Source organism: Marmota flaviventris, chromosome 11, assembly GCF_047511675.1.
Source record: "Marmota flaviventris isolate mMarFla1 chromosome 11, mMarFla1.hap1, whole genome shotgun sequence".
NCBI classification, from domain to species: domain Eukaryota; kingdom Metazoa; phylum Chordata; class Mammalia; order Rodentia; family Sciuridae; genus Marmota; species Marmota flaviventris.
Window position 1 is genome coordinate 57,564,405 of NC_092508.1, and position 22,313 is coordinate 57,586,717.

The 22,313-nt window shown below is 34.6% G+C and overlaps 1 protein-coding gene across 2 annotated transcripts in view; it reads left to right on the forward strand.

Moving 5' to 3' along the window:
• Window positions 1-22,313, forward strand: part of Chn1 (chimerin 1) — a 174,372-nt gene that overhangs the window by 38,254 nt on the left and 113,805 nt on the right. Inside the window, exons 3-5 of one of the 2 annotated variants that reach the window (XM_071619377.1) lie at window positions 3,712-3,750; window positions 7,664-7,719; window positions 20,814-20,845. In XM_071619377.1, coding sequence (XP_071475478.1) covers window positions 3,712-3,750; window positions 7,664-7,719; window positions 20,814-20,845 — 127 coding nt within the window. Of the gene's footprint in view, window positions 1-3,711; window positions 3,751-7,663; window positions 7,720-20,813; window positions 20,846-22,313 lie in introns of those variants that run through there. The other variant, XM_071619378.1, reaches the window with a different exon arrangement.

Here is a 22,313-nt window from a genome sequence, read left to right on the forward strand (position 1 = left end):
CTGAGCCCCTCACCTTACATGCTGGGTTTAAAGTTCTGAAACTGCCTGAACTCAGGGTTCAGGGGATTGATTACAGAGATAGCAAACCTGTGTTGTTGCTATTCCCATTTTTAAATATTTTTATCCCACTTTCTACGTTAAGAAATAAAGATTCAGAGAGGTAGTAAAATTTTCAAAGTCATATAGCAAGAAAATGTTGGTGTTCTACAAAAGCCCTGTCTTGCACAAAGTACACAGTTTCTGAATCAGGACTTTGAGAAGTAGTGTGTGTCTGTGTGTGTGTGTCTTTGTCTCTGTGTCTCTGTCTCTCTCTGTCTCTAAGTGAAAGGGATCTCCAGGAGGCCCTTACTGCTCACAGGTTCAGGATTTGCACAGGGTCTACATAGTGTTAGGGCCAACTACGAAGTTAGAGGGTTCTGTGTCACCAAGATGTCCCTCACTTCTTACACCAACTGCAAGATGTTGCATTCAGGTTCTCTGATTTTCTAGACTCAACAGAACTCTCTAAACACTCGGATACTGGCAGTCATGATTTTTTTCAGGGAAAGGGTGCAGTCAGTTTGGCCAAGAAGCGAAGCATATAGGGCAGAGTCCAGGAGAAAAACAAAAGTAGAGCCTTGGCTGTCCATCCAGTCAGGATGCATACCTTTCATGTATGTCTGTGTGACAGTACAAATGGAGTACTTCAACCAGAGGATGTCTCCCAAGCTAGTGCTCAGAGGTTTTATTGAGACTTTATTATGTACACCTAGTCGATGGGTTGCCCTTCCATTTGTTCAAATGATACTACCCCAAAACCCTACCCTAAATTACTATTCTATGGCTAGACCCAGGCAAATAGATTATCTGCTGGGAGTCAAGGGCAAAGGTCAGATCTTTTCTGTGGCAAGGCTAAATTCTTTACTATACAAGGTTCCCAGTCTGGTGAAGTGCCAGCTTCCTTCATGGGGTATCATCCATATGGTGGATCACTTCCGTTTATATTTCAGAGCCTGACAGGGAGGTTGGGATAGACATGAATTATGAATGAGCATCAAGAGAGTGAATTTATATTCTCCTGTTATAAACCCTGGACCAACCACACATCCTTCTCCTTAGAATTGGATGACAGTATAGTAGCAATTGTTTACCATCAGTGAAATTGTAAAAATTACTGGAATGCTTACCAACAAAATTTTTCTAGTTTTGAAAAAATACAAATTAATTACTTATGATTTTCTTATTTGGACAAAGTTCAATATAATTAGTCCCTTCCACATATATGCACACAAACACACCCTAGCAGAGGAAATATATGTGTGCTTGTCACTGCATTAAGGTCATGTTTCATTCTGACTTTTTTTTTTTTTTTTTGTACTAGAGATTGAACCCAAGGGCACTTAACCATTTAGCAACATCACCAACCCCCTTTTTATTTTTTATTTTAAGACAGGCTCTTACTAGGTTGCTTACAATTTCCCTGATTTTCTGAGGCTAGCTTCAAATCTGTGATCCTCCTGCCTTAGCCTCCAGAGCCACTAGGATTACAGGCATGCACCACCATGCCCAGCTTCATTCTGATATTCTTTTTTGGGGGGAGTGGGTGTAATGGAGATTGAACTCAGGGGCAATCGACCACTGAGTCACATCCCAGCCCTATTTTGTATTTTACTTAGAGACAGGGTCTCACTTAATTGCTTAGTGCCTCGCTTTTGCTGAGGCTGGCTTTGAACTTGCGATTGTCCTTGCCTCAGCTTCAGAAGCTGCTGGAATTACAGGCGTGTGCTGCTGCACCTGACTTCCATTTCGACTTTTTATCATCACTGGGCAAGTTCACTTGAAGTAGCATTTTCCCTAAATGATGGCTTAGTATCTACAGTCAATCTTCATTATTCATAAGTTAGGTATTTGTAAATTTGCCTACTCACTAGTGTTCACTTGTAACCCTCGAACAAATACTTATGGCATTCTTGTGGTCATCTACAAATATTCACAGAGCTGTAAAAAATTTGAGTGTTTGACTTGCCTGTTCCAAGCTAGGATCAGACAAAGTCCATTTCCTTTTTTCAGTTTTCATAGTGCAAAGTATCCTTTTTGTGGTCTGCTTAGTGCCACGAGGTTTGCATTTTTGTGGTTTTTTTTTTTTTTTTTTTGGTGGTGGTGGTTGTGGTGATTCTGCTGTTTAAAATGACCTCCAAGCATAGTGCTGTGAAGCTGCCTTGTGTTCTTAAGGGCAAAAAGGCTGTAGTACTTCTCATGGAGAAAAGCTTCTTACAGGCATGAGTTACAGTGGCTGTTGGCTGTGAGGTCAATGTTAATGAATCAACAGCATACACTAAACAAGGTGTCTTTAGAGAAACACACATAAAGCAATGCTGTTATTGATTGGTTAATGAAAATGCTGTGACCAGAGGCACACAAGAACCTAACTCTGTGTTTCCCTTAAGAGCAGTGGTTCAGTGTTTGCTACTAAATTTAATGTTAGAGGTGATTTATAGAAAATAACTACTACAATAAGTGAAAATAAACTGTATTTGCTGCCATTACTTCATTGTCCATTTATTCATGTAATTTTTTATTTCTTCTTTAAGCAAACATATTTGAACATTTCTGGGCTCCACGTGACAGAATTTTCTCTTTATGTACTTAAATGCCCCCTACTTATAGGCTTGCTGTGTCCCTCTGACTCAGAGTGTTTGTGTGGTTTATGATAACACATCATAAATGAAGTGTGAGGTTACATTTTAAAGCTTGGGAATTGAAGGCTGAATGTTTTGGTTCCATGGCCATTTTGAGCTTCCTGTTCAACTTTCTCAATAAACTTTCTAGAATTTTTCTTGCCTCCTTGGGCAAGATTTGTAGGACAAGATTTGCCAGTGGTTTTGTGTTAGATGCCAGCAGAGCCAGGGGTTATGACTGGCCTTACCTTTCCACACCAAAACATGATACGTCTTCCAATTTAGTCACATAGTCTCGCAGGTGGGGCTTCTGTCTGGCAGAATGATTCCTCAGCTAGGCGTTGCTGATGAGAAGTCAGACCACACTGGCTTGTTCCCTTTCTCTAATTAATCCATCTCCCTCATGTGTTTGTCTTCCTTCTCTTCCCACTGTCTCTTAAATCTGCACTCAACCAGAACAAGGGAAATGGACTTGAAGAGCAGATGTTCATCTCCTATTTGTGGTTCCCTGGAGAGAGACTCTTCCATGGAGGTGTTTCTCATTTCCTGGCTTTGATTGTCCAGGATGTGTTGGAACTAGGATCTGTGATACTGCTATTCTTCTCTCTTCATGTTACCAAGACCTGTTACACAGGAATCCCCCAAGTGGAACAGGGGTGGGGGAATAGAGAAATACTCAACACTTCTGGAGATTAAAATTATTTGGTCAGTTTGACTGAAAAAGAAAAATTCTAATGATTTCAGAGCTCTTTCAGTGAAATAATCATTAAGCCCAAATAAATAATAACTATTGAGTATTATATCATGGCTCTAAGAAATGAGTACCAGGAGTAAAAATCAATGGGTACAGTAAATTTCTTTGAACATTTTTGTAAAACTGTAGTCTAAAAAAGGAAGGACCAAGGCTAAAAAAACCTTTGAATGTTCTTTAGTGTTTAATGCAATGCCTAGGACAAATAGAAGTCAGCTAATATATATTAAATGAATTAGAGATTAAAACATCTTTTTAAAATATAAATATTCAGTAGTATTAATTTTGTATTTATTCTTTCAGATACAGATGAATATAGACCTCCTGTTTGGAAATCTTACTGTAAGTATACAAATAAATTTAATTGTGTGGGATATAGTGTTAAGTAACATAAGCATATTGGGATCATTAGATATAAAGATTCATTCTATTATGTACCCATTATTGAAAAATTAATTCACAACAAAGAAATAATTGTGGTATAAGTGTTTCCACAAAATCTGTATCATGTTGGAGTGTGTGAAGTACAACTCCTTGCAGAATTCCATGTTGGAGACCCTGAGATCACTTGCTCAGAATGGCTCAGGAAGGAGAAGTTGAGAATTCAAGCAGTCTAACTCTTCTGGTCCTCATCCTTTATATGACAAAAGTAATATATAGATGATGATAAGTTGGGAGGTTGTGTTAATAGAAAAAATGAGTGAAAAGATGCAGAAAAAAGTGATCTTTTTGATAATATTCTCAAAATGTGAGAACACGGTTATCCTTCCTTCCTTTTTTATGATGCTGGACCCTTGAACATGCCGAAATGATGCAAGTGAAAAGGAATCAGCATTGCTGAGAAGCTCAATGGTGGCTGTCATCTATTGCCAGGTTTTTATGATGCCAGGGCCTCACACGTGTTAGGCAAGTGCAGGAGGAACATTAGATTTCTATATTGCTCTTTAAACTTTGCATTAGAATAAATATTTCTTTGAGAGAATGGAGGTTCTTTATTTTCCTTCTTTACTAGAGAATATCATTTATTAAGCAAGAGAGATTCCTGATTTTTTTAAAGAATAGAAATAAAGTTAATATAATCAAAGTAGTTTTTAAAAAAACCTATGATTTTACTATTATAGAAACAGTACTGGTTTTTGTATGTTGTCTGTAGTTTAATAAGCAACCTAATATTAACATCTTTGCAAAGGTAGAGAGTGATTCTAAATATTGATGTTTGTAAATTGTTCAGATTTCCTGACTAAAGGAGCAGTAATTCAGGTTCTCATTGATTTATGTTCCCAGAATAGCAGATAATTTTATTTTAATAGGTTGCCACTTTGGGATAATTATAATAACTAAAATATGAATAGTCTGTAAATATGGCAATTGGTGATTTTTCCCTCCTACTGGAATTTGTAAATTTTTCTTTTGTGAGTTAAGTTCTTAGAATAAAAACTCTCTAAGAAACAGAACTGTAGCCTTTGGGGCAACTAGGAGGACCAAAAGAAATTGAAAAGTAACTTTCTATGATTAAAGGTCTTGAAAAAGCAAACAATTATACCCTTTGAAACCGATGAAGATGAAGGGGAAACTTAGATCAATTCTCATGTGACAGTATTGTCAACGTTTTTCTTTATGAGCTTATCTTCATGTTTGCGTACTGAATAGGTAAATGCTTCCTGATGATAACCAGGTACTACAATATTTGTGCTTTGAATCACAGTCAACATTTCCCTTGCTCTAGTAACTTTTGATGTTCTTCTCGACTATCGCTCAGTTATTATAAGTTGAGTTTTTATAGGTTACCGTACTTTCCAGAGCATTTTATTGACAAAGGAATCTAATCTTTTGAGAACTATTACTAAGAGCCAAAACATGATCCTGGTTTTCATCTTCTAGTTATAGTAACTAATATGGAGGAATGGACTTAAGTAATCCTTCTTTTTTACAAATCATGTTTTGCCTTCACTTAAGGAGAATGTTGATTTACATCCTTGGACTCTCAGAGCCAAATACCAGTGACCCAGTAGGCTGAGTCGAGAATCATAAGTTCGAGGCCAGCCTCAACAACTTAGTGAGCCTCAGTCTCAAAAAAGAACTAATGTTGTAGCTCAATGGTAAAATGCCCCTGGGTTTAATATACTCAGAACTCCTCCATATCCACACACACACCTTTTTTTTTTTTTTTAATTTCAGTGCTTTCTCCCCCTTCTTTGTCTCAGAATTACTTTTCTCACATCATCTCTTTAATCTCTAATAAAACTATATTCACAGGAGGATTTTGTTTTGTTTTGATCTGTTCTAGGGATTGAACCCAGGGTCACTCTACGGTTGAGCTACACCCACCCCTTTTTATTTTCATTTTCAGAAAGGGTCTTATTAAGTTGCTGAATCCGACCTTGAACTTGAGCTCTTTCTACTTTAGCCTCCAGAGTAACTGGATAACAGGCATGTGCCACCATGCCCAGTTTCACAGTTGTGTGTGTGTGTGTTTTTTTTTTTTAGTACCAAGGATTGAACTCAGGGGCACTTAACCCCTGAGCCACATCCCTAGCTCTTTTTTTGTATATGATTTAGAGAGACAGGGTCTCATTGAGTTGCTTAGCGCCTCACTAAGTTGCTGAGGCTGGCTTCGAACTTGTGATTCCCCCTGCTTCAGCCTCCAGAGCTGCTGGGATTATAGGCATGAACCACTGTGCCTCGTCAGAGTTATATTTTTGATAAAAAAAAAAAAACACTCTAATGAAATATGAGCTAATGAAATATATCTAAAATTATTTTAATATGTACCACTCAGGGATTTTTGCAGCCATGGGAAAAAGGCAAAGAATACTTTTCTATTAGTAGAATTTCAGGCATGACCAAGGAAGTACTTTTGTTATTTATTTATTTTTGTATTACTGGAGACTGCACTAGGGCCTCACATTTGATAGGCAACCACTCTAAAACTGAGTTACATCCTCAGCCCTGTTTTTTTTTTTTTGTTTTGTTTTTTAAATTTTCAAGCATGAAAAGTATATCTTCTTGGTTCCTCTTAAATTGTAGCATTACCCTGATGTAATAACTTAGTGATGAACTTAATGCATTCTGGTAATAAAATATTATTATAAATAATTATATTTATTATCATTAATCACCTATATTTAGTGACAGCTACTCTTTATTGAGAACTTTCTCTGTGCCAGGGCCTATTTTAAGTCACAATATAGAGCAGTGGTGTGTCTATGTATGTTCTCAGTATATGCTATATATGTGTATATACATATATACGTACATACAGTCTAATTATATATGTACACAAAAAGCCTAACTGTGTATGTTTATGTTCCCATGTTTATGTGTATGTTCCCATGGCATAAATGAATGAAAATGGTCAGAGATGGAATCAATATAATGACATCCAGTTAAAATGAGTCATGCATTATCTGACAATACTGGATATCTGGATAGTTTAATGTTATGTTGACAAAACATCTAAGTAACTATAGCATTAATTTAAATTCTTTTATATGTGATTATATATTTAGAAACAGAAAAAAGTTAAATATGAACAAGTTTAAACTTACTTTTTTCAACAGCCACACATCCTATTCATTCTTTTTTTCAATTTAAATCAAAAAGCCTGAAGTAAGCAAGGCTGAAAGTAGGTCATTGGTATCGTATAATTTTCACTGATCCATTTTCAGATACACTTAAAATCATCAGCTCTATTGGCAAATTATTTTAGTAGGTGAATTATTTATTTTACTGCATTTAACCCTGTGGCATGCGTGAGTGAATACGTAGTGGTATGAAGTGAATAAGTGGTAATTCTTTTGTCTCAGAAATTTTGCTTTTAAGGAAGATTATATTTGAAGATAGATACTTGAAATATAAATGTGTGTGTTATTTCGAGCCTACTAGCCCTAATTTTAGTTTCAAGTTTAACAACATTGCTGATTTATATCAGATGTATGCTTTAATACAGCCACAATAAGTTAGGGAAAATAAATGACCAGATTATAGAGAAGAGCTAAGTGTCTAGCACTGATTTGTTATAAGGTAAAAAGACATTTGTGGTGGATTATGATTTTTGTTTGTGCTTGCTCTTAGACTTTCACTAAATTTATTTTTATTTGCTTTCTTTGTTTTGTTCACAGCATGATTTAATTTAATAGCAAATAATACTGTACCAGTTTTCTTACGAACATAGAAATCAGCCAGTATGTTATTTCTAATGTGTTCCTAAGTTCTACAAAAAGGAAACTAATTTTTGATTTCTGCCTTCTCACAGTATATCAGCTGCAACAGGAAGCTCCTCATCCTCGAAGGATTACCTGTACTTGTGAGGTGGGTATATTGAAACCATTACAACAAAATTCTTCTCTGTTATTTATTTTCCAAACTGTGACCTTCCTCAGAGGCTTGGTTCTTTGTGAGATTGACCATGTATGCTGGTCATGTATGCTGGTTGTCATCATAAAAATTGTTACTCGAATGTATTTTTCTTAACATTTTACTTGACATAATTGCCACTCATTCAGAGATTGTTGTGAACGTCATAGAATATGATAGTGTAGTTTTAAATGATGCTAGTATTCTTTTCAGTTAATTCATTTTAATTCAGTAATTTCATGTTTTACTCTTTTATTTTTATAAACAAAGTTTGATGGCTGGGGATACAGCTCAGTTAGTAGAGTGTCTGCCTTGCATGCAGAAAGCCTTGGGTTCTAATCCCCAGCACCACAACAAAAACAACAAAACAAAAATAAAGTTTGAAGGTGTTACTGTAAGATTATTGGAATGTTTTTTTTTTTTCCATTGAGAAAAAGATTTAACAAATCTTGATGTAAAAAATGAATAAGGCATGGGTAATTCATCAGAAGATACTACATATGACAATATATGAAAAGACAACTAAGTTGATAATAAGAAAAATGCAAATGAAAACACACAGAAAGGCTATTTTCACTTTACAGCCTGATAAAAATTCAAAAGCTTACAACTTACTTATTTGACAAGACTCTGAGAAAATAGATACTCTTACACATTGCTAATGGGAGTATGAAATGTTATGGCTTGATGAGAACTTTGTAATACTTAATAAAACTATACCTAAATTTTTCCTTTGACCTACTTCTAGTTTCTAGGGATTTACCCTGGTGAATTACCTGTTCACATGTGGAAGAACATACGCTACAAGTTTTTCATTGTAGGGTTGTTAGTAATAGCAGAATATTGGGGAAGAAACTAAATGTGCAAAGGAGTCTGATTGAATTGAATAGAACTTAATGGTAGAAAGAATAAGAAATATAGATAGAAAATGTACATGTATATAGTATGTATGGTCCTTTTTAGTAAGGAAAAATGGAAAATAAGAAAAAGAAACTTAATTTTACAAAAGAGAAACACAGGAAGAATTAATCAGAGACCAGTGAAATAGCCATTATAAGGAAGGGGTGGGTAGTACTGGTGAGGAGTACTGCTCAAGGATTCCCTCAAGAAAATTTGGGACAATTTGAACATCGAAAAGAATAATGAGCTGGGCATGACGGTGCATGTCTGTAATCCCAGCCATTCAGGTAGGAGGATCAGAAGTTCAAGGCCAGCTGGATCGATTTAGTGAACCTGTCTCAAAAAGGGGCTGAAATGTAGTTTAGTGGTAGGTGCTCCTGGGTTCAATCCCCAGTATATAAAAAAAAGAGAGAGAATATGATACTATGATAGTAATTGATTTTAATACAGTGAATGAAATAATTCATAAGTTCATAATGATATTAAATGATATCATTTAAAATTTTAAACTAATAATCCAAATTTAAAAAAAAATAATAACCCATCCCAATTCAGAGAGGTAAAACAAGGGGGGAAATGTGAGGTTGTTCTTTACAGGGGAATGGCAGTTAAAATGTAGAAATAACAATAAAATTATAAAATCACTATTTTATACTTTTATTTGACTCTAATAAGATTTGTCATTAGATGTTAAAACTATTGAGCGAAAGCCTCTAAATGAATATGGTAGGATATTCACATGGTCTCAATATATTAAACCACCAATTATTTATTAATTGCAAAGAGAAAAACACATCTTTATAATGGAGAGATCTGGCAATCATGCCCTTAACTAATTTAGCCTTACCTTTAGTGGAACAAACTGACACATGCCTCCTGAAGTTATACACACTGTGTTACCTATGTAGTATTCTATAAAAAATGCTTAACTAAAATCTAATCATGAATTATGAATCTGACAAATCCAGAAAAATACATTCTCTAAGACATCTATCTAGGATTATAAATAATGTCATTGTCATAAAAGGCGAAACAATGGTGAGACCATAGAAAATCAAAGGAGACAAAAGAGAAGTGGTAATCAAATTTAGATTATGTACCTAGATCCTATCCTGAAGGGTTTTTTTTTTCTGTGTATATACATACATATACACACACACATATATACGTGTGTGTGTCTGTCTGTCTGTGTGTGTACATATATATGTTTGTAAAATCTATAAATTTTGGGCACAATTCAAGAAATTTGAATTTTGGCTATATATTAGATAAAATGTAATCATAGCAACTAACTTACTTAAATGGTACATTATTTAAAAGAATTGCTTCTTCATGGATAAAAATGTTAAAATGTCATTGTAACATCTTGTTTAAACAATACTATAGCTTTGAAAGTGTACAGTTATAAAGAGAACCAATTTACAAAATTTGGCAGAACTTTCATAAGATTGTCTTTTGAATGTCTAGTTGCAATTTATATAGAGAATGTACAGTCTGGATATGTAAGTATGCAGTGAGCATGTAGTGCTTGATTGTATTTCAAAGATACTGTGCCACCATTAAGAATGATTAATTTTATATTAATAAGAACTTGAAAGTACTATTGTAAAAATTTCTATTTTGTTTCATGTTCTGTTGAGACATAACTTTTTAACACTGAAAATGAGATATTGACAGTATTAACCTGAAGTATTTATTCATAGCACCATTATATTGAGAAATAGGTGTACTATGCCTTTCTCAAAAGAATTTAAGACCACACAAAAGAAAAATATAATAAAATAAAAATAGAAAAGTTGAGGAGTTTATTGCAATGCTGATTAAGGACAGACGTAATTGTGGAAAATTTTTTCGCAGTAATAAACTATATAACTCTTAAGGATCAGTAAAGCTGATATGATCCTGTTTTTTCCTGAACTAAATTCCTTTAATAAAAGTTCAGTTGGCATAGCATTAAGGAACAACAGTTCAGTGAAGTTCATTTCTAAAGGGCTAAGATGGTATGAACTAAGTGGATAGCCTTCTGGTGGGCCACCTTGATGCAGACACAGTGAGGAATACTGGAGGAGTAGATGGTTCTTAGAATCTCTGAAAATAATTTCTCTTGATTTTTAGCTTTGTGATGTGATTGGCTGAATACTGCCATCATCTGAGGAATGAGACCATTCACATTCTATATTGCTGGTTAAAGTTATGCATAATAAGCACTGGGAAATCAGAAAAGCAAATTGTACAATTGGCATTTTATTTCTTAAATTGAAAAATATAGTAGTCATTTTCACTCTGGTTGAATATGTTTTAACAAAAAAAATTAGCAATCAATTTTTTACTTAAATTTTTTTTTTTTTTTTTTGTACTAGGGATTGAACCCAAAGGTGTTTAAGCACTAAGCCACATCCACAGCCCATTTTTTATTTTGAGACAGGATGTCATTAGTTGCTCAGGGCCTCAAGTTGTTGAGGCTGGCTTGAACTTGTGATCCTCCTGCCTTGGTTTACCAAGCTACTACAAACAAATTTTCATGGTAAATTGGAGGGCAAAGAATGCTGCTGTTTGTGCAAAAGGACTTAATGTGGACCAACTCTCTTTTCACATTGTAACCAGCCTTATGATACCGGTGAGCAGTTCTGCTCTCTTGCATGTTGAAGTATAACATTAGAGAAGCAGGCCAAGGCAAGCATATAAAGCAGAGTTTATTTTAAAAAGGGAGAAGGGGGCCATAGCTGGTATCCTGGTATCCCAAGAAGCAAGGGTGTTTTGCCTTTTTATGTGTCCTAGGCTTCCTTTGTTCTGCTCTCTTTCCTTTATCTCTCTCCTTCCTGCTTACCTGACTAGGGCTAGGAGATGCTCAGTGGAATGACCAAAAGGTGAGAAGCAGATGGACTGGAGGGGCCAAGTTGGAGTGATTAGGGCAGGAAGGGGCGGGGTGTAATTAACAGCTCTCTATAGGAAGGGACAGTCCCTGAGACAGGTTACCTTAGCAACATGTTGGAGCAGGGGCAGGTTATCTTGATAAGGATGGAGGAAGGGCTCTAGGAATTAGCATTTCAATTCCTCCATTCTCTGGATCTGACCCTTGCCTCTCTGCCTGTCTAATTCTGGTTTCACTTACATATTTGAATGTTGCAATCTCTAAGTTTTAAGTACCATTAATGAGGATTAAGTGTGAATGTGTAAAATATGTATCTTTATTTTGAAAATTAGAGGTGATAGATATTTGACCTTACATTTCTGTTTTCCCCAGTGATAATTAAACAGCAATAACTAAATAGGGATAAATGGTCTTCTTTTAAAGAAATTATATTCATATCCAATATTATTATAATGATTAGGTTTATAGAGACACTGAAAAATATAAACCACTAGTTCTGATGGCCTGGCTCATTCTATTAAGTTAAATTTCTATGTAACAATTAACAAGGATATCCATTTGAAATAAAGTTAAAGGATTAATCAGAGTGGAGTAGATGTACTCTAAAGTTACTTTTTCAGGGAGAAAGTTTCAGTCTTAGGCTTGATTAAATAATTATTCGATTTGGAAGATGTGAAGGTTATTGGGAATGATAAACACTAAGGATAAAAATGTACTGAATTTCTAGTTAATGTTCAGCCTCAAGTACTTAACAGAGGATTTGGATCACTATGTGTTTTTCTAGACTAAATGTGGTGAGAAAAAGAGAAAAGTTAATACAATTAATAGATTAATAGTTCTTTTTAAGTGATATGTATTAATTATCTGTTAGTTCAAATTATAATTTAAAAAATGGATTCCATGATTTGTCTTTGAGAAATTTCCCTGATAGTCCTAAGAAAAGGAGAACTGACCCCATCCCATGTGTTTGTGTACATTTCACCTCTTTTCAACCATGGCAGTATATCACAGATTGTAAATTCAGGGACTGGGGATTTGTATCAAACCTTAAGGGAACTTGTATTTGGAGCCATGTTGTATGATTCTTTTCTTGTGATCTAGATTTAGTTCTGGTGACAAAATCCATGTTCTACTTTTTCTCAGCTGAATTTCGGCATATACTTGCAACCAAGATGCCTAGCACTATATTTTAAAACCAGAATTATCAACTATTGAATCACAAATTATTAGGGGCAGAACTTTAAAATGCAAAATATCTAAAACAATTTCACAAAAAATCAAGTTGTACTTTTTTTTTTGATCCAGAAAAATATTATCAATTGCTTTTGTTAATGCTAAAAAAATTTTTTTTTTCCTTATCTCTCTTCTTTTGGGTGATCCTGGGTATCCAACCTGGAGCTTGCACATGTAAGCCAAGTGCTGTGCCATTGAGCTCCATCCAAAAAAGTCTAGCTTTTTTTCTTATAAGCTGTTGTTAAGACAAATTTTGAAATCAAAACAAAAATAATTATTTTTTTAGGAATAAGATGTCCATATCCACAACTTAGTATTTTAGACATGCTTTAGAAACTAAGCAAATACTTAAAAGCTTGAAAAGGATTCTTTATAATGCTTTTACACAATGCAGTTGTATCTTACAGGAGAGTTAATTCTGAAATTAGTTTAAAAACATGAATGTGTTTAGTTAGAATGACTCTTGGTAATCTCTTTTCACCCATAAAGTAATGTAACATGTTTTTGCATATACAGCTCTCTCATTAAATATATTCAGTGAAATGCAATATATGATATAAATATTAAATATATATTTATCATTTTTATTATATAAAAAGTGATTTTGTTTTATTATTTTATGCCAAGCACCTGGTTGAATTAAAATAAGTGTGTATCTGTGTGTGTTTGTGTGTCTATTTATAGAGACCCTGGTATAAATTTCATAGGTGATCTTGTTGCTGAAAGCTCGGTCTTTGCCCCTGATGCCAACCCAATATAGAGGACATAATTTTGAGGCAGAGGAAAAAATTGTATTGCTTTGCTAGCAAAGGAGAAACACAGTGACTCCTGTCCCAAAGTCTGTGACTCTGCCCATAGCAGGAGCAGGGGGCTTTTAAAAATGTGATTCAAAGGCTACATTCCTCGTGCTCACCATTAGAGTTGTAATTCACTTGTTAATTTGGTAGATAGACATTTTTGAGATCTTCAGGTATCATCCCCAAAGTCAGGATTGCTTCTTTGCTATGTTTTTTGATATGTACGGAAAGAGGACAGTAGCTCTTTCCACTATGCCAGATTCTAGTTCCTCTCATCTACGTTAGTATGTAATGCTAGCAGTTCTCCCCTCTCCTCCATTAATTGTTTTTCCCTTTCTACAAGATTATTCTGATCATCCTATAAACATCAATTATTTCCATATTTTTAAAAAAATTCTCTTGATCCTTTTTTCCTCCCTCTGCCCTGCTCAACTTCTTTGCTTTCCTTAGTAGAAAACATTTGAAAATATTATCTGTACTTCTTATGTCTAATCCTGCTTTTCTCATGTTTTTCTTCCCCTACTCCCATCAGACTTTAAACCACCACAACTCTAGCAGAACTACTTTGGCATGGTTACCTCTGCCTGCCACATGCAAATCTAACATTCTATTGTTTATCATGTCAGCAGCATTTGACACAGGTGAAAAAGCTCTTCTCCACAATGTACTCTTCTCTCTTTAGTTTTAGGACATGGTACAGTCTCATTTTCTGGATCTTCTCTCCCTGATGGCTTGATTCTTGGGTACTGCAGGGCTTGTGATGCTTGTTTCTTCTCTACCTATATTTACTACCTGATGATCCTGCCAGTTTGGGGTATTAATACAATTTATATTTCTAGTCCAGTCTTTTCTCCTAAATGCCAGACTATATATACAATTGTCCACTCTACAATCCTTTCAAAGACATCTAATAAACATCTCAAATGTAAATAGCATGTTCAAAACAGAACTGATCTGTACCTTCCTCCCCAAATATGCTATTACCGCAGCCCTCCAAATCTGGGTTTACTTACTTGCTGTGGCCCATATAAAAAACCAGGCATTATATTTAACTTTTTTCAAGTCAACCTACCCATGAGGCCACACTGACTTCAGCTAGTGTTATTCTGGAGTTTTAGTTCCTTGACTGTTATTATGAAATTATAAAACTTGGAAATAAGCATATAAATATTTGTATAAATATAAAATGTTTTTAATATTGCATGCAATATTTCAATTCCTAATTTGATACATTTACAAGTAAAATAATTTACAAGTAATATAATTTACAAATAATTATTTGTAAAAATACTTTACAAATAATACATTTACAAGTAAATCATTCATCATTTTTACATTCTGACTAGCCCTTTAATTTGATTATCTGAGTAATTTTGTGAGTTTGAAAAGATCATTCCAAACCATTATTTAACTAGTATTGTTACTGGAGTCCTAGCCCAGAAGTTTTGTCTCCAGAGATCCCAACAGACCAGGTCTGGTCAGTTTCCCCAGAAAGAATCCAGATAGCAAAAAGATATGTGGTGGTGAAACAGGAAAGAAATTTTTTTCAGTATGGCCAATCCTGGGAAGATGAACCAGCCCCTGTCTTAGGGGTACTAACAATAACTCCAGGATTATATAGCAGAAGAACAAAGGCACAGGCCAAGAAGTTTGTGTAGTTAAACAATCTTGGGTAAATGAGGGTCTGGTTGATCATTATTTCAGATCCAGTCATGAAGAGACCTGCTGGCCACAGGGAGGTCAGTACCACTTGGGGGCACTTTCAGTTTCTACCATGGGGTGTTTGTCTGTAGTGTTCACTGTTCCTAGAATTTGGGATAAGCTGGAAAAGGAGAAATAACTCCAAGAGAACAGATCAGAGAAACAAAATGAGTGAGTTAAAGCAATGACTGACGGGGCCTTCTTCAAATCAAAGGAGCCCTCATTACAATATCTTAGACACCACTAAAACTTCTAGATGCTGTTGTAGGGTGAGAAAAACTTTTTTACCTTCTTAGATTTTGGAGCTGGGAACTGCTAATTAAACTGACAAATGGCAGATTAACAGAAGAAAAGGTTTATTTCATATGTACATGGAATGGAGGATTCACAGAAAAGAAGTAAAAACCCTAAAAAAGAGATAATAACCTTTTTGTTAAAATACTATTTTAACAAAAGGAAAAGAGACTAGACAAGGAAAAGGGTGTTAGGTCTGGGGAGGGGAATATATTATAGGAAGAAAATGTAAACTAAATATATTATTTATTTGGTAAAAGTGTTTTTATGCAGACTCAGGTCTTCTCAGGTGACACAGTTGTCTCTAAAGTTAGTCTCTTAGGGTACCTGAGAGGAGCACATATTGACATATGGAAATTTGCTTTACAGGTGTAAATTTCCTTCACAAAAAGTGAAATGTATACCCTACTTTTAGGGAGAGGAGGGAGGACAGAGAGCTTCTTTTATGTTTGATGTTTCTTAATCACCTTTAACTCAAAATCCCTATGCCAATGTGGCATATTTTGGGATGACATATTCTGATCTTCACTATCTAGATGAGATGAATTAGTTTAAATTTCTTGTTTTGCATTTCCAATATTACAAAAAAAACAGGAAAGGTCATTGCTGTGGGAATTTTATTTTTGAACACACTGTTTTTAATAACAGTACTATTTTAATCCTCAATGTTTACATAATTTTAAAAAATTTATAATTATTTTGGGTTAATAAAAAATTATTTAGAATATAATGCCAAAAACAATTGTGTTATGAAGTTGATTAATTAGACAATTAATGGAAGCATAATAGAGATTTATTACAGGACTGTTTAATAAATAATCCATATTTGTCTTGAATTGGGAAATGTAATAGACTGCCATATCATTTGAATGTGGCAAATCAGGGGTATTGGTAGAATTTTCATCAAGTATCCAAAAAAACTCCTTTTACATTCATGACATAGGTCTGCTGAATAAATAATCCATATTTGTCTTGGATTGGGAAATGCAATAGAACTTTTCCTTCAACCAGCTGCAAAGGTCTCATGGTTTGATAGAAAGACCATAATCTCCTCTTAAATGTTGGGGACCCCATTCTAATGTGTCTGAGGCTCCAATATTAGGTTACACAAAAGTTATTCTTGATTTCTATTTCAAAAGGCAATATATATAGTTAATATATAAATCACACTATTACAGATAATATTAAAGTTTCTTTTATACCTTTCCAGTTGTCCCCCCAAGGTCCTTTGTCCCCTACTTTACAGGAGGTAACTCTTTAAATTTGGTGTGTATGCTTCCAGATTGCTCTTGATGCTATAAATATATATTATTGTACATATCTGCTTTTTCCTAAATGATGACATGTTATCCTCATTATTATGTAACTTTTAAAAATATTTTTTCAGTTGTATATGGACACAATATCTTTATTTATTCTTTTTTTTTTTTAAGTGTTACTGAATTTTGATCCCAGTGCCTCACGTATGCGAGGCAAGTGCTCTACTACTCAGCTATAGCCCCAGCCCTGTAACTTATTTTTGTATTCAGTAGTTTGTAATTCATCCATGTTAGTCCCTATATAGATCTACATCATTCTATCAAACTGCATATTATTTATACTACAAAAGAAGCTATTTCTCTATTGGTGCATATTTATTTCCATTTTATTTTTTAAAAAAATTTTTATAGTTGTAGATGAACAGAATGCCTTTATTCTATTTGTTTATTTTTATGTGGTACTGAGGATCAAACCCAGTGCCTCAAGCATGCTAGGCAAATGCTCTGCCACTGAGCTACAGCCCCAGCCCTTTATTTCCATTTTAAAAATAACTAGGAATAGTGCTTATATGAACATTCTTATACATATTTTCATGGGTACATGTGCAAGTGTTCTTCTAGAGTAAAAACAGTATTTGCGCATTTTCAGTTTGAATATATAATATTAAAGTGTTTTTCTGAGCAGCATTTTTAATCATATAAATTAATTCTTCAAGTTAAGACCTGAATATTGGATTTTCATCTCAGAAGCAAAGGTTTGTTTTCAAGCAGATCCATCACCCCACTTTTTAGTCCTGGACCTAAAAATAGAAAAGCCATTATAGGTTACTGTAGGGGCCAAATGGCATATTTTTAGTCCAGTGAGTTTTATGAGGGAAAAAATTATGGAACAAGATCAAATCAGGTGGGATAGTAGGATAATAAATAACCTGACTATAATCTCAGCAGAAAACAGAAGATTCCTGAAAAGTATGGACTAAGAATAATTTTTAATAAAAGGTAAAATATTGACTTTCCTACAGAAGTGAAAATGAACATGTGAAATGTTTATTTCACTCTCATGAGAGAGAACCAAGAAGAAGTCAAAGCACAGATTTATATAGACTCAAGGGATACTGAGATCAATTGCACAAAGAAATTGGTTTTTCTAATTAAAATGTTACCATGCAGGAAAAAACAGATCCATGTTTTAGTTACCTGTAATTAAGAGTTTCAAAAAAACTCAAAGACAGTGTACTAGGCCAGAGTCAGATATGCCAATAGAGTGTGCTGTAGATGATAGACAGCTTTTCATTCACAAATTTCTTCCTATACTATGAGTAAATACCTCAAAGTTGCTAAAAACAGTAGTAGGTCTGGCTGACCAGTAGGTAGATAACCTAGACTTGGCAGCCATATTCCATGTAGAACCTAGCAAGATGATCACTGAAAAAATAGGCTTTGAAGTTGTCCATTTTCAGCCTCATTCAGATGAGTCAGTTTCACATACAAAAGGAATTGGGCCTTTTTTGCCCTAAAAGTTCTAGTTTTATCTTGAGCTCTACCACTTGAACAGGTAACCTTGAACAAGTTATCTAACCTCTCTGATACTCATTTTTTTCCACTACCATATGATCCAGGAATACCACTACTGTGAATTTGTCCAAAGGAAATAAAACCAAAATGTGGAAGAGAGATGTGCACTCCTATGTAGCATTATTTACATGGCCAAGATGTAGAATCAACCCAAGAGTCTGTCAATGAACGAATCAATAAAGAAAATATACAATGAAATTTCATATAGTTCATTCTAATATACAATGGAATAGTGTATATTTCAAATTGAGTACAGCCTTTAAAACAGAAGGAAATCCCATCATCTTTGACAATATGGATAAACCGGAGGATGTTATATTAAAGGAAATAAGCCAGGTATAAAAAGACAAATATTATATAATGTCACTGTATGTAAGGAGAGAAGATATGATAGGTAGAAAGTATAATATAAATGAAGGGCAAAGAAAAAAAGATTTTAATTCAGAAGTTCCACACACTTCTCCAGACACATCACTCCCTAAGTCAGTCTCAACCGTAGGCCTCGTATTCCCTAAATTCTTGGGAAATCTGTAAATCTACCAGTGTACATTATTTAACCCACCAACAAATAGATTAAACAAAAGAAAAAAAAATGATATCTTGAGGAAACTATAATTTAGGGGACTATCCAGTGCTATTTGTTGATCACAAATGAAGATCACATCAGCTTAAGAATCCAGAGACTGACAGATAACCATAAACCATCCTGAGATCACTGACTATGTCCCTTCCTATATACTTCTCAATATCCACCCCTCATCAAGTTTCTTGTAAAAGAAGAGCTGGGAACTCCCAAAGCGCATCTTTCACTTTGGAGATGGTACGCATTCTCCCTTGAATGCACACTCCTTGCTTTATCCCCAAAGGCCTCTCTCTCTTGAGGTTGCCCCCACTCTCCTTTTAATATGTATCTCCTTTCCTAAATCAACCTCTGTCTGTACCTCTGACTGGCATGTGTTGAGATTCTTTTCTGTCACACATGTCAAGAACCCTGCTGGTCCTAAGTGGAGTTCCCTTCTCTCTGGGAGCTTCTCAGACCCTTCTTAGGAGACAACTTCTATGTGGAATCTAAAAACATTGAACTCAGAAGCAGAGATCTGAGTCGTAGTTACCAGTGGCTGGGGGTGGAATGGTGATTGGGGAAATATTGGTAAAAGATATAAAATTTCATTTAGGAAAAAGAGATTCAAGAGCTCTATTGTACAACATGATAACTATAGATAACAATACGTAACAACATATTGTATACTTGATATTTACTAAGAGTAGATTTTACGTGTTCCAGTCACACACACAAAAAGTATACGTGAGATAATGCATATCTTAATTAGTTTGTGTTCGCCATTTCACAGTGTATACATATATCAAAACATGCTATATAATGCCTTTACATATATACATATATTATACAAGTATATACTATGTATAGGTTTTATAATATATACATTTTTGTCAATTAAAAATAAAAGATGAACTTTTTCATGAAAAACAGTTAAAGTGAGACTAATACTATCTTTTGAAGATGAACAGAGTCATCACTTTCTGATGTGGGGATTAAATGATCTCTAAATATAACTAAAACATGGCAAATAGCAGGAGCTCAATAAATGTAGTCCATAGTGTTACCAGGTACCTCTCAGAGGAAATCCTTTTTCATGATAGCACTTACCATTACTATACTTTCTGTTTCCTTATTGTTTTCTTTTTAAAGCTGCTTTATTGTTGCTTGTCTTTATAGCATTAGTTCCAAAACAATTATGACATTTTTAGTTTTATTCAATCATGCGTCCCCTGAAGGTACAGCAATGCTTATCACATATTCACTGTTCAGCAAATATTTGTTGAATGCATGGGGCAAATGCCTTCTATCTTCCTGTCTACCCAGGAAGAATTCCTCAGGATCTATTCTGAGGCTTTCCTCAGCTCTAGCCAGCACACATGCCATGAGAGCTAGGGGAAGAGAAAGTGATGAGGGAAGAGCTGTTGGGAAAACAGAAGGGCAGGATTGTATTGAGATGTTAACAGCATGGAGAATACGGAGTAACAGGAAGGAGAGGATGGAGAGAAAGCCACAATCTGTTACGACATGATTGTGGCATTAAGTTTCTGGATGTTTTCTTTTATTCTGTGAATAAAGTGATGTAAATATCTTTTCCAATTCATTACACTTTTAGAAATGAAAGATAGTTCAGTTCAACTCTTCACATACACAGCATTTAATAGAGAAGAAACAGGTTTAGAGAAGTGAAGCAACCTATTAACCCTCCTGTGAACTAGGACTCCATATTCTGACCTTGAATCTTATATAAATGTTTTTCTGTAATATATGCTTTAGTTTACCTCATATACAGAATGTTTAATTAATGTACTGCACATTTGCATTTTCACAAATATACTTTCTTTTTTCTTCCTCAATAGGTAGAAAACAGACCAAAGTATTATGGAAGAGAGTAAGTATGAATTACCAGAATACATTTTCTCGATTGGCATATGTAAGAGACAAGACAATGGTGCATTTAGTAAAAATAAATAAATAAATAAATAAATAAAGGAAGTATTCAATCTTGGTGGAATTAGATTTTTTTTTTAATTACAAGTGTAATTATCCTAAATGGCAAAAATATTTTTAAAAAGGCAATTATAAAGAAGAAAATAGCATGGAAAAATGTACATGCAGTAATGTTAAAGATGTAAGCAATGTGAGTAAATAATTCTAGATATATATGAGGAATGTATATATTTGTATGTGTATTTTGCATGTATTAGATAATATACACACACACATATGGAGGCATGTAGTGATTTATTCTATATTTCTACCTTTCTTCCCCAAAATTTTCTATAAGCAGTGTACATTCTCTTTATTATCGGGGGAAAAGAAAAAGAAAAGAAAATCATAGCTACTCAGAAACCATGGTTGTTAAGAATTTAAAGTGTTGGGTAGGATGTGGTAGCACATGCCTATAATCTCAGCTACTTGGGAAGCTAAGGCAGGAGGATCACAAATTTGAGGACAGCCTCCTCTACAGCTTAGTGAACCCCTGTCTCAAAAATTAAAAAGGGCTGTGAATATAGCTCAGTGGTAGACTGCCCCTAAAGTCAATCCTCAGTACAAAAAAAAAAAAAAAACAGAGGAAGTATTACCTATTTTCTCCTCCCCCCTCCCTCCTCCTCCCTCTGCTCTTTCTCCTCCCCTGTCCTCCTCTCCCTTCTCCCCCCCCTTCTTCCCCTTCCTCCTCTTCCTTCCTCCCCCTCCTTCTCCCCCCACCTCCTCCAGATTGAATCCAGGAGCACTTTACCACTGAGCCACATCCCCATCCATTTTTATTTTTTATTTTGAGATAGGGTCCCCCAAAGTTGCTGAGGCAGGCCTCAAACTTGCAACTCTCTTCCCTCAGACTCCCAAGTCACTGGAATTATAGGTGTGTACTGCCATGCCCATCTGAAGTATTACCTTCTAAAGGTCTGTTTTGCTAGTGGTGTTTTGCAAAATTGAGATATTATACATATAAATTGTAGTCTAATTTTTTTCCATTTAATATTGATGATGAGCATTGCAACAGTTTTTAAAATTGGCTTTGTGATTCTACAATTGGACAGCAGACTGTACCAAAAATGGCGCAGAATGCTACTCTGATAATTTCTGAAATCTTTAATTTTTCCAAGTGTTGAGAAACAGAAATTTAGCACTTTGGAGAAAAAAAAAATAAAATCACATTTTCATTATTCTCCCAATAAAATAATTTTTTCATTACTTGATTACATCAAATAGTCATATATTTACCAGATATTTTAAAATTATTTAAAATTCTAAATACATTTTCTAGACTCTTATGAATGGATCACAGACACATACCTGTGAATTGGGAGGAAGATGATTCCAAAGTTGAGAACTACTGGTATTCTTTACAGTGATAT